Raw genomic sequence first — 18,312 nt, forward strand, 5'->3', positions numbered from 1 at the left:
TTCTCACGGCTCATTAAAAAACTACTGCCATTTACAGAAAAAAGGATCCTCTAGCTATGTTGCAAACAAAATTTCACTAGGCTTTTATCGCTGACCCTGAAATCTAACTAGGATTCAGTGATTCCCTATCTATGTTATTTGAGGCAAATCCTTTTCTCTCTGAGTTCAGTTTCCTTATCTATATAATTCAGGTAGTATCTATAACATGTAAAGATCTTTTGAAATTAGAATCAAAGATAATGAGTACAAAAAGGCTTTCCTTCCAACCCCTGTTATTTGATCAATAAATACATTTTTATAAACAGCAAGACCTTGTGTATTAGCCTCTTCCAGGGTTTATAGGAATTACAGGGAGCCTGAACTGGCTCCAAACAGAGAACCTCCTTCTATAGGTAACTATGACTTGCTCATAAGACTCAGTCAAGCAAAAAGTAGATTTCCAGTTGTCATAAACATTGTAGACAAGATGCCTAGGAGTGCGGGTAAGTATATTAGATGGATCTAGAAAATTCTTCTCCTACTGGTATAACATTATCATGACCTAGGTGGAATACTGATTTATTATTTTTCATTTCTGGAGGCAAGAAATTAAAAACCAAAGTGTTGGCAGGGTTGGTTCTTCTGAGGGCTGCATGTTCTATTCTCCTTGGCTTGTAGGTGACATTCTCCCTGTGTCTCTTTATTTCATTCATTCATTCATTCATTCATTCATTTATTTGTTGGTCCTAGGGATTGAACCCAAGGCCTTGTACATGCAAAGCAAGCACTCTACCAACTGAGCTATCACCCAAGTCTCTCCCTATGTCTCTTAATATGGTCTTCCCTTTCCATGTGCCTCTGAATCCAAATTTTCCACTTTTGTAAGCCCATAAGTCACAATGGACCTAGGGCCCACCCTAATGACCTCGTCTTAACTAATCACATCTTTAGTGACCCTATTTTCAAATAAGGTCACATTCTAATTGACTGAGAGTCAGGACTTCAATATGGCACAATTCAATGTGTAACACTGGTTCCATGATCAGCTTTCTCATAAGAAACAGAAATCAGGAGTCTCAGTTTTCTCTCAGCATTGCCACTTGCTAACAACCAAACATCACTCAATCATTTTAAACCAATGAGTTAGAGTCAAAACAAATTAACTCTAAAAACTTCCTTTCATTTCTAAAATGCCTATGTTCTAGTGGGGAACAGCAATCTCCAAAAGAGCAATTAGATCACAAAATGAGCTGTGAGCTTTCACGTGTTTTGTTTTGTTTTGTTTTTTTAATTCAGTGCCCCTATTTTGCCCAGAATTATAGTTAGTAAGGAAGAGTGAGAAACACATCAAATATAATCTTTGCAAAGTTTTATCTCATTATGATTACACTGACCATGCAGAGTACATATGTGGGTGTATCATGCCTCAATCTTTTTCTCTGAAAGGACAAATATAATAACAATTTACCACATTGATCATCCTCTAAGAGAAGACCTGAGAGGCAGGGGAAGAGCAGTAAGGAAACATTTTTATGTTGTTGTTCTATTTGCATTTTGAATCGGAAAAAACTGTGTTAGCTACTCAAAGAGTAAATACCTATTAAGAAAGGAAAATATGTGAATTTTACAATTCTTGAGGCTTTTATTTCTAAGTCTGGATATTCAACATTTAAGGCAGTTTGTGCTTCAGGATCATTATAATAAGTTGGCTTGACTTTTAAAAACTTCTCTTTTTTTCCCACAGGAAGCTGCAGGGATCAGGAAACATGCTTAGATATTTGTTTCAGAATGAAACATATGATAAAGGAAGACTTCATAAGCAGATGTTTTTTAAGAGGCTTCTGCTATCCAAATACCACACAGTTAATGTACAGAGAACTAAGTACCAATCTGCTACATCTGTCTTCAAAGGACAAGGAACTTAGTAACCAATACCGGGTTAGTAACCAATATCGGGCATTTTTTAACCTGAAAAATTTCCACCACCCCTGTATCAGCTGTGACTCAGAAAGACAAGCTTGTTTTTCTACCCATAATTTCACCCCTGCTGCCTACCTATTTTAGTGACAGCAGCACTTAGGGAAACTTGGTAAGAGCAGCTATTAATGTATAAACGGAACTTAATTAATATCTCTTTGAACAAAATAAATGGAAGTGTGTTTAACCACTATTTCTCTAATTCCAGCCACCAACTGGGGGATGGAGGTGGGAACAATGACACAGCTGGAGCAGGTAACAAGGTACAAAGGGTTTTGCTTTTTGTTTTTGTTTTAATAAAGAAAAACTACAAAGAGTACAAATAAATACGGTGGTGCAGGTTGAGAATCCCCTGTCTGAAATGCTTGGTACCAGAACTGTTCCTGATTTGGAATATTTTCAGGTTTTGAAATATGTGCATATGCATGATAACATATCTTAGAGATGGAACTGGGGGAAAACATGAGATTCATTTTTCTTTGATGTGCACCTTATACACCTAGCCTGAAGGCAATTTTACCCAAGATTTTTACCATTCCTGCTTTTTGATGGTGACATATCACACAATGTCACATGGAATTTTCTACCTGTGAGGTCATGTCAGTGCTCAAAATCTTTCTAATTTCAAAGCATTTGGAACTTGTGATTTTTAGGGGTTAGGAAAGCTCAACTTGCATTTCCATTTTAAAGGGTGGAGGAAATGAAGATCCTGAAGAATGTATCTCTGAGGATAACAGAATCACGAATCTGAAATTTCCTGTTTTGAGTCCTGTATTGTTACCTATAATATTAGAAATGCACAGTTAGGCTTCAGTTCTTAAATTATCTCTATGTAAAGCTCATTTAATCTGTCCTTTTAGAACCTTAAAGCCCCTCACCAATGCTTTTATTATCACACAGCCCTTCTGGGCTCTCAGGAAATAATTGAGGAATATTATAAAGAACTGATTTTAGAGTACATTCTATAGGGAACCCCTGGGATTTTTACATTGCTTTCTTTTATATAAACAGTAAACGAACTCAAGCCAATAAAAAACAGAATGTGAATTAAGGGGATGGCTTAATGGCATGCTTATGTTTCCTAATGATTACTTAAATTAATAACTTTGATTAGAAGTAATCAAACAAATATGAAACAGTGAGTACTCAATTTTTACTTTCTTATCACCACCATCAATTATATCTTCTCTGATAAACTATTATGGCCATTTCTCTCCTTTTAGTGATCTGCCATGTGTTTTTTCCTTCTATCAGATCATCTCTGTCTGCCTATCCTTTATCATTCATTCAAGAAGTATGCATCGAATATTGTTATATTTGAGGTCCTGTATTATGACTACCTTAACAAGCCACTGATCTCAGATCCCCGGAGAGACCTGTCCTTCTCTTGAACTCAGGTTGCAATATCTTTCAAAGAACTCTGAACATTTAGGTATAGCTCTTCATAGAATGATTTACCTGTCTCATATTTTCAACGAATGAGGTGTGCCAATATTAGGGTTCCTGCTTGCATAGAGCTTATTGTCTAATCTGGTGTTTTAGCATCTTGATGTTTTACCAGTTCCTTAGAGAAGAGTGTTTTAAGGGGTGACTAACCAACAGTGTCAACTCCATAGACACAGGAATTATTCTGCCGCCTCCTTTCTTATCCTATTTCTTCTCTTCCCCTTTCTTCTTCTATTATTGCCAGTGTAATTCTAGTGATTACTATAGTCATACAAAGTCAGGACTTCATAAATGTCCAGTATGTCAATCACTAAAAGATTAACCTTTTCTTCCTCCTCATACTCTCCAATATATTTACTAGTCTATGCTTCTGGATGGAATTATTTTCAAGAGGTACATTTTTCAACATTGAGAAGTTTATAGAAGAAAGAAGTCACTAAGAGAAAGAAATGAATCAAAAACTAATTCATGTTATTTTTCCTCAGCAATACTTTTAAGATCATGACATACATAAAATCTTAAAAAAATTATAAAAAAATCTTTAACCAGTTGGAATGCAAAAGATAATGCCAGACACTTGACACATAGTAAGCATTTGTTAAAAGGCAGCTGTAACCAAGTTCTGAACAAAATCCTATAAATGAGGTTCACAGTGCTTCTGGAGGATAAAATAGAACCAGATCATGTCTGAGGTACAGCTGCACCTTGCAGACACTTCAGATCTCCCTATTTACGCTCTTACAAACTCCTCACTGCATAAACACCAGAAAATAAGTTCTGCAACTTCAGGCATTTGGCTTATTAGTTTTTCCACTGAATTCTCAGGACCCAGCACATAGTAAGTGGTCAATGCATATTTGTGAAATGAATGAAGAATTGTTCAATGCTTTCAATATTTTTTCCTGGCTCTCCCTCCCCTCCTACATATGTTCACAATCTCAGGCCCCACCCCAGAACAACTGACTCAGAACCTGCATTTTAACATGATTTCCCTGATACATAGAAAAAGCAAGGCCATAAATAACAAAATCACCACTTTCCTGTGGCCAAACTGATAAAAATTCCAAAATTGCTGAGCAGAACCCAAACTAATGCTGCATTCAAATTTCCAACAGTGGGTACTTTTGAGAAACAGAAAGAGCTAGAGTGGAATCAGGCGCTGGATTTGATCTCTCCTGCTGTCCCGCGCCCCACCCCCACCTCCCTCCCTTCCCCAGTTTTCTCTCTTTCATAATGAAATCACAGCCTATGGAGGAGCAGCACAGAATCCAGAGTCAACTTTTCTATGCTAATTGAGGTCCAGTTCAATGTTAAAGCCAGAGCTAACTAAAACATTTACAGACACTCTCCTTGATTCACTCTCCTCTCTGCCTCTTTGCCCTCTCCACATGACCTCCTCATTCTTCCTTCTGCATCTCCAGAAAGGAAGAAGGGCTCAATATTTAATGAGGGGCTGACACATACAGGTGCCTAGGCTCCATATTTCTCAGTTCTCCTCATGCCAATGGGAGATACAGCCATGGGAAGCAGGATGCGGAATCAGGTTCCATCAATCCCCACAAACACATTCTCCATTGCCATAACCATGGATCCTAATCGGAAGAAAATATGGTAGAGAAACAGAGACAAAGGGTCCACTGTGAGACCCTGAGACCCTGAGAAGAAACTGTCAAGGGACACAATCATTTTTTTGTTCATTAGCTCCCATTCTAGACAACATTCCCAGGTCTTGCCCAAGCCCATTCTCAGCTTCAATCTCCAGAATTTTAAGTCCATCTGCACCTCTGATAATAAACCAGAGATGTTTATGTTAATTTCATAGTTTAGGACACTGGACATCTAATGAATGTAGCCTTCTCTCTTACTTACAGACTCTATCAGGCTTCTGACTCCACCTATCTCACTGTACCATGCCACAGAGAGGGGTCTTCGATGGGCAGCCCTGCACGGTGCCCCCACATCACAAGGATAGGAGCCCAAGGTCTGCATGCCCACAGATCCCTGCCAGCACATGCAAACTTGGCTGATTCCACTGATCAGAGGCATTCCATGGTATTTGACTGGACTTGCTGGGTGTCTTGTGTCTTGTGCAACTCACTGACTCCGTGAAAGCAAGCTGGGAAAAAAATAGCCTAAAACAGCCTTCTTAGACTGTCATTTGCCCAACATCCACAAAGATTCTGTAAGCACTTAAAGCCTTACATTAAATCCCTTCCTGCTTGAATTCCAAGAATAGTTTAGTTTTTCCTCACAAACCTCCACTAGGACAGCCAGAATGTCATAAACACACTCTTATCCCCAAGCTGATATTTTATCCTATACAACTTTCTCTATCAACGCAGCCGTATTTGTGAATATGTCCTTATTTGTCAACTTTTCCTTTACAGATTGACTTCTTTTCATAGCAGGGGCCATGATGTACTCTCTGTTATCAATATTCCTGGCACATAGCAGCTGCTTAATAAATAGGAGTTGACTGAATGGACTAAGCTCATTCTCTTTCCTAAATGTCATCTATTCACTTCCAGGATTCGTTCTGTTCAAGAAATGCAAGACTCAGGGTGGATCACTGAGATCAGATTGTTTTTGAGCACTGAAATCCCCATGTCTTAAGAGATTAAAGGGCAGGGTGGTGGTACAGGAGGAATTCAAGGAGAGATTGCTTTAGTGTTAAAGCTCTTGAAACATCTAGAGACACAACATTTCCCAGACCAGGGAACTTCTGTTTCCCAAAAGTTGACTTTGAGACCAAAAGATCCTAATAATTTTGTTGAATTTCCTCTTTTATGTCCATATATCAGCTCTGATTCTATCTCTGTTTCCTTTCCCTCCTAACAGTGCTTATTTTCATAGATTCTTCATTATCCTTCCTGCCCTTCACACATGCAAATACTAATGGTTTATGCTCTTGCAGAAGTACAATGATCAGAGATAGCTACCCATGTTTTTATATATTTGATCTTACAAGAATGTTTTTAAATTTTTCCTTTACCTTTCAGCCACATCCTACCTCACATAGAGATGATTCCATACACATCACACTCTTCTCCACATATATCCATGTATATAAATGCCTATGTGTATCCTATATATAAAGGATTTCACATATGAAGAACATCTACGTATTGGGGGTAGAGTAAGTGAGTGTGTTGTGTGTGTGTATGTGTTTTCATATTCCATTAGAGGAGGAATGTATAACAGACAGTGTCTGATCACTGTGGACTTTGTTCTGAAAATGTTAGATGGATCAAAACTGTTAGGTTGGCAAAATGGTTTATCACTTTCTGCAAAGAAATAACAGCTGTGTGGTGGATCTGTGCATGAAGGACAACTTGCAGCCTTTTGAAGTTTGTGAGTCTTAAGTGAATTACAGAAAAAGCCAAGTATCTTAAGGGCTATGCTAACCACAGGCTGCCCATATCTCATGAATGCCTATGTGGAAAAATAATTTGATCAGAGATGTCTCCCACCAAAAGTTGGATAGATAACCTGTTAGAATCCAGAAACTTAGCATACCCTGAAACAAAATTAGATTGAAATTACCTCCTGATGGAATGAGCCCTTTTAAAACAGAAATCAATTTATTAAAATAAAACATCGTATCTTCTACATGCCAAATTTGTGGACTGAGATTCACATCTGCTTTAAAAAAAATCAAGAATTCAGGTTGTGATCTAATTCTGAGTCCACAGTCACATGGATTATGGGCTTTCCAATGATTCCCCTCCTTTGGGAGCAAGGAGCATCTTAACCCTCAGTTGGCTGCAGCCAGGCCAATCTTGAAAGGGAATTACCAAGGAATAAGCAGTAGGAACAGAGGGCAGCCTGCTTTAAGGGACACACATAACACAAGTCAAAATCCAAGAGAGGAAAAATAATCAAGTCAAACTTTAGTAATCCATTAGTGAACTCTCACATTTATACTTAAAAAGATTCACAAGTTACTTCTGAACACAATACCATTCACTCCATGACACTGTTCAGAATGATTTACCCAACATTATCATTATCACATGCCTATAAAGGGTGCTATATTAGTCCCATTTCATGGATGAAGCTAGTGATGTACACAGGGAATATAGGATAAGAGGTAGTTCTGAGACTTAAATAAGTTTAACTGCAGAGCCCAGCTTGACCACCAAATAACACTGCCTTTGCCCACCAAGAAAAAAAAAAAAAACACTCAAATCTCTCAGTAGTATAAGAAGAGATTATCAGGTCCACTTTTATCTCTAATAGGAAAAAGCAGCAAAGAAGGTGAAGAGATTTGCTGGGTGTCTCACAGCTCAGCATGTCACTTATCTTTGTTTCATGACAAAAAAAAAAAAAGACTCATTGTCAGTCAGATTAATCAATGGGCTTTTAATGTCTCCTGAAAGACAAATCAAAAGTTTTAAACGTGGTATTTTATAAGCTTCCAAGATTTTTACCTAAACTTCTCTAATGCTATGGGACCCGCAGGACAAGATGCCAAGTGGTAGCCAAGGCTAAGTGGACCACCTCTTATGGATCATCCCCCAGGCATCGGGGGGACAAGGCTGTGCCAGGAAGCCACTTTAGGAGCTCCAGGAAGGGGATCTGAGGGACTTCAGTGTAGTCATTTAAGTGTCAGGGAATTTGATGCCAAGCAAGTTTTTCGCTACTATTCTTGAAATACCTAGGATTAGAAACCTGTGTTTTGTAAACATGATCTTTATGCTGCTCTGTTTTTGCCCTATCCATTTCAAAACAAGGTTCCTATGGAAAATTCCTCTCCCCATCGTTTTATTTCCCCTTGCCATTGAGCAAGGACAAGCACAGTACATTTTTGTACTATTTACTAGCACGTCCAAAGTCCCTGTGACAAAGTTCTATTAGGAAACACAATATCTGCTTCTTTCCCCTGAGGAAGAATTATTTAATTGTGGGCAGATTTTTTTTTTTTTTAAACTCTATCATGGGGGCAAGCAGTTGCAAAAAGAAGTATTATTTAGATCTCCAGGCATTCAGGAACCTCTCATCTTAATCCTCTTTGCTTTGGCTGTATTGACATATCCTGTCATTGATAAGCTCAGACCTGCATTATAACAACTGCTGGAATCCAAATCGGATGATATTTGAAATATATGTCACTTACTTGTTTCTAACCTTTTCAACCCTTACTGCAGTTTCCATCCTGAAAATACTCTCAACCAGCTTGCACAAAATAAGAATTATGATGTATGTGATGAATCTACCAACTTATAAAGACATCTTAAAAGTGGAAACAGAAACAAGAAAATAATTGAACTTGTGCTGAGAAGGCTGTTGACAAAACCCAAAGAAGCAAAGTAATTTAAGACAGACTTAACTTGGCTGGGCAGGAAGGAAAATGATATTAAAACTCTTGTTACCAGAGCCCTGAGTTGCTTTAAGGAGGAAAAAAAAAAAAGTGTTGTATATATGAAATGTAACACTATTGTCATTATCCGAGCTCTCTTTGTTAAATTAGGAAAGAAGTATTAGATTTGAACATTAAAGCAGAAGACTCAGACACAAGAAACACATGTTTAATTTATTTTAGACACCAACTTGATAATTCTAATAGATAGGTCAAATTGAAATTCAACATATCTCAACAACAACAAACAACAAAATAGACTTGTTGGTGTTATCCAGAAGACACACAATCACATTGAATCTCTTTTCTTTTTCCCATGAAAGAGCCTGGCTCTGGGAATTTGACATAACCAGGCAGACAATTAAGTTTACCATGGCTTTCAGATAAGTCATGGAATCAACTCTATAGCAAAAAAGAGGCTGTAAACTGAATCACCCCCATCCTCTAAGTTTTTCTAGCACCTATCACTCTGATAGGTGCAAGTTTCGTTGTGGTACTTACTGCATTAAAATTGGGGAAGAGGTTGACTGCAGCCGCAGTGTCAAGAGGAAAGGGAAGAAATGGTTTAATATCCAGCGATGGTTGCAAAGGAGGGGCTGGTGGACGGACCAGGGCTGGGAGAGCAGGACTCTGGCATGTACCACCTGTGGAGATGAAAAGAAACAGAATGATCAGGGATATCAGGCATGGAAAAAGCACCACCATCTCTCTTGAGAGAAAAGAGGCCAGCTTCATGGATCACTGGAAAAAATAAAGACATGGAGTCTGCTGACCTCAGTTGGGAACTGGCCAGTGAGCAGTTCTGCCATTGGGCAGCAGGAGTATGTCAAGCTCTTCTTTTCTTTGGATTATAATTGTCTGGTTATGCAAGTGTTGGTCAATATTTCAAACTCTCCAACTCATTTTTCCTTTCCTGCCTAGAGCTCTGGAACAAGTCAGCAACAAATCCAAGATCTCTGAATTCAAAAAGAAACCCTCTCCATGGCTGGCTTGCCTGTCCCTCTTTGACCACTAACCTACTACTCAGAAGAGGCTTCAGATCTGAGAGGTTATTTCAGTAGAATTGCTCTTTTCCGCCAATGCAAAACTCTGGTAGTAAGATGACATGAATCTGGCACAAGAAAGAAACTTAACTGTGAACACTGTGAACACGGGCAAACATACCTTACTGCCCCAGCAACTGGAGGATTAAAAACCAACAAATCCAGTGCTAAAGGCTGAGCTGTTCAGCACCCCTGTAGCTCTCAGTATTCAACAACTGCCTGCCTCCACCACAGGCAGGAGTAGGTGGAATTTACATGGGCACCACTGAGTAGGCCATGTGAATATTATATCAACAAAGACACCCTCCTTGCCATACCAGTGGACAGCCAGCTGTTTGCAAGGTTGCATGCACCTTTGCCCCGTTTTTAGGACTCCATGTCACTCAGAAGCTAGTAGGATGGAAGCTCAGCCTCCGTGTTCAGTCTCCCAAGTTTTGATAACATTCCAAAACATCAATTTGCTGTTAATTAAAGGCTGTTTGAATCCTAGGAAACTGTTAAAATATGCCAGCATTCTTCTAATCTGAGAGGCAAGCAACAGCCTGTATAAAAACCCGCTGGTGAGAATCCAAGAAGCATTAGGAAAACAAAATGCAGTGAGATTTTTCCTTCCCTCACAGAAAAGAACTCTAAGAGACTGGAGGAAGAGGACAAGGTCCTGTCTATGCCACTTACTGCCTGCCATCTTGTTTTTAAGACAAAGTCAAGGGAGGCCCCCATACTGATTGTCTTTCAAATTTCACAACCTGGCCCAGTGGACAGGGACCATCTTCTTGCCTTCAGTCAGTCACCTGAGCACAAAGTAAATATTCTGAAAGGACTCCCTATAGAGAAGCCTAGCCTTGCTGGGCAGAGGCTCTGATAACAAGGTGGATGACTTAAGACCTATAACAAAAGCCATCAGCTCAAGATTTAATTAACCATATACAAGAACCATCAGTTTCTCCTGCTTCCAGGTATAAAATCAGCTGGAGCCAAATTAACAAAAACAGTATTTTTTCCCTCACTGTTTTAACTTCCCTCTTGAAATATTCCTCAACCAGAGTAAGGCCAATGACTGAAGTGTGAATCAGCACACCAATTAAAAAAAATAAAATAAAACAAAAAACAGTACAAGGAAGGAAATGGAGGACAGATGTTAAAACAAACAGAGATAAAAGCAAAATACAGCAAGTCAACACTCTCTAGAGTACACTATAAACTTATTTTACTGTCCTCCTGGTAGCATAGTGAGTGTGGGTGCATGCCCTTTTCTAGCGAGGACATCTATAAAACTTGAGTCATGGAACTGTTGTGAATTTAGTATTGGCTTTTAAAAGTTTCTCTTTAATAAAAGTTAAACTAAATAACTTTTTGGTTGGTACTTCTTTTGAAGACTGAGGAAACAAGTTTTGGTTGAAATCAACAGTATGATTTAACATGTCCACAAATAGTGATCTTCAATAATTTTAAATTATTTTCACTTATGTCATGAATCAAAGAATATTAATATACATTTATTACCGTGATTTTTTAACATCCTCGAATTAGGTAAGGCTAACATCATAAAATATCATGTAGAGGAAGAAAAAAAGAAAAAAGGTAAACTCTTTACCTTTTTACACTGATTCCACAGAAACATTGCATACTTAAAATTATAAGAATTCATTTGAGCAGCAATATATTCAGTAATTATTTCATTTTAAGCTCATGCCCCTAGTTTACAATCTCCAAAGAAGTTAATGGTTAAAGCTTACTTTGTATGTAGCTCAATGTGAGGAAAAAAGAATTAAAATGTTGATTTAATTGCTAATTTAATCTACCTCTAGGGTAAATACTTAATTTATACCTATTCATATATTTCAAGGTCCTCTCTCAATGTTATAACTGGAATTTACTTCACTGGGGAAGAAAACATAAACAAGACTCACTTAACCTTGGAAAGTTGCAGGAAAACTACAGGAGCCTATCTTCTCTCACCCCTTTGAAGGGAGAAATTTAAAAGGCAATTACCTGTGGAACTTCCCCCATTGTTATGCAAATACAGGTGCAACACCTATGAGGTACTTCACAGAGCATCCCAGCCCCTAGCACTCATTCCTCAACTGCTTGGGGTGTTTGTTGGTGGCTGATAACCCTCACCCAAGGTAGACCTCCAGAGCAAATAGATTGCTGTCCCCAGGAAATGACAGGTGAGTGCAAACATTCAATAGCTTTGCCTTTCCCTCAAGGCAGGAAACTCAGAAGCCTCTAAAGCTCCTAGTACGATGAGTGGTCTAAGGCTCCTGCTTTGACTGTACCACAGTCCAGTTTCCCCTTGCTTCTTCAGTATCCCTAACTCCTCACAATGTTCTCCAAAGCACACCCCAGTAGAGTCTCAAGAGTCCACCTTCCAAAAGAACTTGATACGTGGCACCAGGGTATAACATTCATAAACTAAGTAAAATGCTGAATAGCTTTATTCTAAAATTGATGCTCACCTCCAAATCCATAGCAGTGATATGGAGGCACAAAATTGAAGCTAGCTCTTAAAAATTACTTGTAACTAACAGTGCACTTTTCAAATCTAGATCAGTCCTGAATTATTCTACTTGTATCAATCTATGCATACTCTGTAACAAGAACACTATTTGCAAGTAGTGCAAAAATCAAAACTGGCAAATGTGTTTCATCTGCAAAACAGATTAAACTATGCTCCTTCGGTAGATAGTTATTCTTTCCCTTAATTTTCTAAATAGAAACTTTTGTGTATAAGATAGGAATGTATATTATTTATTTCACAATTATAAACTTACTGGCAATAAACATGAACACCAAGTATAATGGTATTTCTACAGGTGAAGAGTTGTTCATGTTTGCCAACAGCATCATTCTCATAGAAATTTCACATTTCTAGAAATATTAATATTCTTTTTTTTAAGAGAAATTTTTTTTTTTTTTTTTGGTAGATGGACACAACACAATGCCTTTATTTTTATGTGGTGCTGAGAATCGAACCTGGGTCCTGCTAGGGGAGCACTCCACCACTGAGCCACAATCCCAGCCCATTAATATTCTTAATTTTAAAATCCCCATGGGGCAGAGATTGAGACATACATAGAATCATGTATTTGTATCTGAAATGCTATGCCTAGCACCACATATTTCATTGCCTACGAATTTTAATTTATACAGCTTGAACAAAATAAATTGTAAACAATCTGATTTCAGAGTAGTTTCTATCTTTCTATACAGAATTTGTTAACACATTTAAAAAACATTAAAAGTCAACGAACCAAAAACATTTATGGAGTATAGAATACTTATTAACACTGAGTAAGCTGTTGGGTAACAAAAATTAAAAAGGTGAAGTACAGTGATTGTTAAAGCTCACTAAATTCTTCTCCCACCCTTTATGATGCCCATTTCTGTGAGTCTACATTTACAAGTTCAGTTGCAAAGAGTGAACTACAGAGCAAACATATCAGATTCACTTTAATGCATTCACAGGAAGCTGTATGTTCACCAAAGTATTATCAGTGAGATTGAAAAAAGTACTGGAGTAACCAAATCCTAAATATTTGTTAATAGATACCTATAATAAATATTTGTTAATTTATACCTATTCAATCTGGTAACAGATTGGTGACAGTGGTCCACTTCACCTTTGAATATAGCCCTTGCTGCTTATTTTTAAAGGGACTTGTTTTTCTTTTCCTCTTCTCCCACTCCCCCTCCCTAACCTGGGGGCAAGGAACAAGATTACTTTGAGTTATCTGTCCTTCACATAAAGGAGACTTCACTGGAAGATCTAGGAAGTGACTATCTCCCAAATTAACAAATTAACAAGCAACATGCTATCCAGGCTCACCTGGGACCCCTTGTCAGGACACATCTGGAATGTAGCCTTTGAATAGCTTCTTTAAAAGTTCTCTCTTTTCCCTGATGGGCAGAATCACAGCCTCTGGGACAGGAGTCCCCTGTGCTTCTCCTTTGCTGGCAAAGCAATAAAACTTCTTCTTCTTCTTTTATTTATTTATTTTTCCCCTCAAAACCTTGTCCTGATTTTTGGATTGGCATCAGGGACAAGGACTGAGGTTTAAGTAACATTCACTTTAGGAGTTTACATTTTCATAAAGCAAGTTTAAAACATAAATTCAAAAGTGTTCATTTTAATAATTTACACAGATAAATAGGAATTCTAAACCAGTGGTTGTGAGTTAAAGCTTACTATGTAAAAGAATATGAAGCACCTAGCACAGCTCCTGGCCAACAGATGCTCACTAAGTGAGGCATATCTTTTTTTAGTGAACATAATAGCCTCCCAGGAAGCTTGTTCAAGCCTTCTGAAAGCAGTCAATCAAGATACTTTTAAGAGTACCTTCAAATTCTTAACTTTGTTTATTTTGCTCCCCCAGAAGGGTGCTCCCACTAAGAGGTCCTCCAGAAAGAGGTCTGGGCTCTTCATAATGGGGCATGATTTAACCTTAAACTGCTGCACTGACCCAGAGTTCATAGAATAGTCCTGTCTGACAGCTGAACTTTAATCTTCATCTCAATTTCAACTTCCACCTATGATTTAACCTTTGATATCCCCAAATCATTAGGGCTTGCTGCCATTTAAAATTAACACCAGCATATGATTGGGTAAATACATACACTCACACACAATTATATGTGTGTATATGTATTTACACACACATGCATACACACACACACAGCATAAATCCCTGATTTCCTAAGAGAAGAAATCATTTCTATAGTCTCTTTAGCATTTTTTCCCCTTCACCATCAATTTATCTATAGATATATGCATACAGATACATATATATCACACACATACACATAGGTATATACATTCTTGAACTATATATGTTTGTCTATATTGAAATATATATAGTTATCTATATATTATGGAGAGGTTGATCACTGGGTATTAAGTTGTAGTTGGAGACATAAGTTCTGGAATTCTACTGCACAGCAGAGTGACTACAGATAACAATAATAAAAATAGCTTGCTGTATATTTTGAAAAAGCTAGAAGGATTTTGAGTTTTTTTAACCAAAAAAAATGATAACTAAGGGAGTTTTGTAGAATGTATAAATGTACTGAAATGTCAGAGTGCCAAATATGTACAATTTCAAGTGCCAATGTTTTTAAAATTAAGAAATCTATATTTCAACAAGCTACAATTAAAATAAGAAGCTCACAATATTAATATATAACTGAAAAGCATCTAGAACATTTTGCATAATCTTGAATTTTTTTTTTTTTTTTTTGGTACAGCAGATTGAAACCAGGGGCATACTACCACTGAGCCTCAGATCTAGTTTGGAATTTATTTAGAGACAGGCTCTCACTGAGTTGCATTGTGCCTTATTTTTTTTTTTTCCACTTCTAGAAATTTATTGCAGACATACTTTGTTTTGAGAAATGATACTTAGAGAATATAGATATTTTCTTTTGAGTATTAATTGAAACAAGTAACATTTTTTCCAGTTTTGGGGGACTAGATGGTCCAAGGATGAGGGTGAGAGAAACATTTCACTGTATGCCCTTTAAAAAACAAACATGAGGGGCTGGGGATATAGCTCAGCTGGTAGAGTACCTTGCCTGCACAAGGCCCAGAGTTCAATCCCCAGCACCACCAAAAAAAAAAAAAAAAAAAAAAATCAGGGCTGGAGTGGAGGCCCAGTGGTAGAACACTTGCCTAGCAATGTGTGAGGCCCTGGGTCCAATCCCCAGCATTGCAGAAATAAAAGATACAACAGAAATATCCCTTTCATTTTAAAATAACTTTCAATTAATAGAAAACATATAAAGATAATATAAAGAGTTCCCATAACTTCCTCACCCAGTTTTTCTGCATACCAACATCTTGTATGACCACAGAACATTGGTTAAAACTAAGAAACCAATATCAGTACATCATTATTAACGAAACTCTGAACTTTTGACTTTCACTACTTTTTCTACTAATATCCTTTCTCCATCCAGGATCCATTTCAGTAAACCACATTGCATTTAGTAGTCATGTTTTTTTGGTCTTCTGATATCTGTAACATGTATACCCTTTTGAATTCTGTGTCATAGAACTTCGCTTTTGCTGAGGCTGGCTTTGAACTCATGATCCTCCCAAGCTGCTGGAATTACAGGTAATGTTGGATTTTAAGTAGTTATTCCTTTTGATAAGAATTTAATTTGATACACAAAATTATTTGTATCCACTTCTAAATAATTTAATTGGAATTTTCCATTTCCATTGGGCAACATTGGAGCTCATTACAGGAAATCAGGAAACTATGCAATAGTGAATGCAAATTCAGATCTGATATTTCTAACAGGAAAAAGAAATGATATATTGGGGACATCAAGGCAAAACTTGTACTTGATCAAATATTGGCTGCAGAGTGCTATAATTAGCAGAATCAGCCAGCCAGGGTAGAAGTGATAACTCTAATGAGTAATTAACATGGATTAGTTTGGTATCCCCTTAATTCCTTTAAAATACAAAATTCTGCCAGGTATCTATGATAATATCCAATTTACATATTCAAAAGCCAAGGCTCTAAGAAGCAAAGTATCTGACTGAAAGAACCTGAGTAACTTGAACAATTCTCACTGCATTGATGCAAATAGCTTTTAAGTTAATAATAACAACAACAAAAAGAATACTCTACCCAACTAGTTTTCTTAAAATGAGTGAGTCAATTCCCTTGCAGCCAGAACAAAATATTTTAAAACTAGCAATCTTGTAAGAAGTGTGTATGGCGGGGGGGAGAGCATTTCTTTTTAAAGATAAAAGAGATGATAAAGGAATATCCAGTATTGACCACTGATATTTATCTACCATGGGAACATGCTCGCTTTGTGAATATGATATCAAATTTGTTTCAGAAGTTGTCATGCTCACATTCTTCATTATTTCTTTCCCTAATCAGAAAAACAAATATGTAGTTGTTGTAGTCTCTTCTGCCTTTCAAATACTCAAGGTTATTGGCTGGGGACTATAATGGGCAGTTTTATCATTGAGATTGATTTTTTACTTTTTGTTTAGAAGAACTGGGTTTACTATGCTTCCTCAAACCTCAGTGACCCAAACTCCCATTCAATTCCTCTTTGTTTAAATGTTGTTCTCAACTGAACAGTAAAACTGTCAACTTGTTTTGAGATGAAATTTGAATTTAGCATGACTAGGTCCCAATTTTTCCCCTCACATGGCTTTTGTTATTTGCCTGTTTTGGACTGTTGATTCACCCACTAGGTTTAGGAAAGATGATCTAGCACGTTCTACATCAGGAGGAAGCTCCTTGTTGGCCTGAAGTGATCTGCTCTTGGCAGGTCAACTCAAATGTCAAAACCAAGTGAGATCCCTCTAGGACAAGCTGGCAGCACAAACCCACACAGGAGGGTGGCTGCTGTCTCACACAGCCTGCTCTTGACCACAGGGAGGAATGAGGTGAGAATCGAAGGATGAGTCAGGGCAAACTAGAACACCATTCTGGAAACACTGACTCAAAAACACCTGCAGGAGTCAATGGTCAGCATTCAGATATTTACCCATGAAAAAAAAAATCACATGTGAGTGCTGTGTGTTCTCCCTTTGCCCAAATTCTTAATTTATTTTAAGCTGTTTAAATATTCCAGTAATTCAGCCCAAAATTCATTCTGGAGGGAAGTTAGGAAAGAAATTAGTATTGTTTTATCTGCCACTGTCGTTGAATGGCATCATCTAAATCAAAATACTGATATTGTCCAGCTTTTAATATCCCAAGTCTAGTCTTCCCTAGAAGAAAAACGGAATCTCTCCCTTCTTTAACTAATTCAGGATAATTTCCAGATTATCTGCTAGCAGTTCCAGGGTAAGGAGTTTTAAACACTTAACTCCAAATATCCTTGTATTCTTCAGCCTATCTGTTAGGCACTGTATAATCCAGAACTGTATAATCTGCCTCACAGGAGATCAGAAAGGTTGGCCTGGAAAATTCCTATCTAATCAGAAGCAAGTGACATGAAATACAAAAAAGATGTAAAAATTTCTCAAGACAAGTTTCCAAAGATTTAATTTCAGACAATCAATTATAACTAATAAGAGAGGTACTCTAGTGCTGAGATGCCCACTATAGAAGTTATTAGCCACATGAGGCTATTTTATATTCTAATTAAGTAAAATTAAAAATTCAGCCTCACAATCACACTAGCCACATTTCAAGTGTCCAATAACCACATGTTGCTAAAAGAGTACTGTGTGGTACACTGCAAACACAAACGTCTCCATCATTACACAAGGGTCTGTTAAACATAGCAACTCCAGTGCAAAACCAACATTCTCAGGCAACAAATAATTTACAGATAATCTGCTCAATATAGTCTATTTCAGAACACAATGCTGATAGGAGAGAAACTCCTGCTTTCCCCTGGGTCCTTTACCTTTTGGGATTGAGAAGGGATATTTTCTCAGAGCCAAATGGAGCTATTGTCAGAATAGCTGGCAACATGCCAGAAAGCCTTAGTTGTCTACAGATGACAATGGCCAGCTAAGTATCTTCA

General features: G+C 37.6%; 1 protein-coding gene across 1 annotated transcript in view; it reads right to left on the reverse strand.

Moving 5' to 3' along the window:
- The window catches only part of Znf385d (zinc finger protein 385D), a 282,504-nt gene that overhangs the window by 200,486 nt on the left and 63,706 nt on the right, over positions 1–18,312 (reverse strand). The window contains exon 2 of the mRNA XM_027923176.2: positions 9,263–9,405. Coding sequence (XP_027778977.1) covers positions 9,263–9,405 — 143 coding nt within the window. The remainder of the gene's footprint in view (positions 1–9,262; positions 9,406–18,312) is intronic.

The sequence above is a fragment of the Marmota flaviventris genome, chromosome 1 (genome assembly GCF_047511675.1).
Source record: "Marmota flaviventris isolate mMarFla1 chromosome 1, mMarFla1.hap1, whole genome shotgun sequence".
Taxonomy (NCBI): Eukaryota; Metazoa; Chordata; class Mammalia; order Rodentia; family Sciuridae; genus Marmota; species Marmota flaviventris.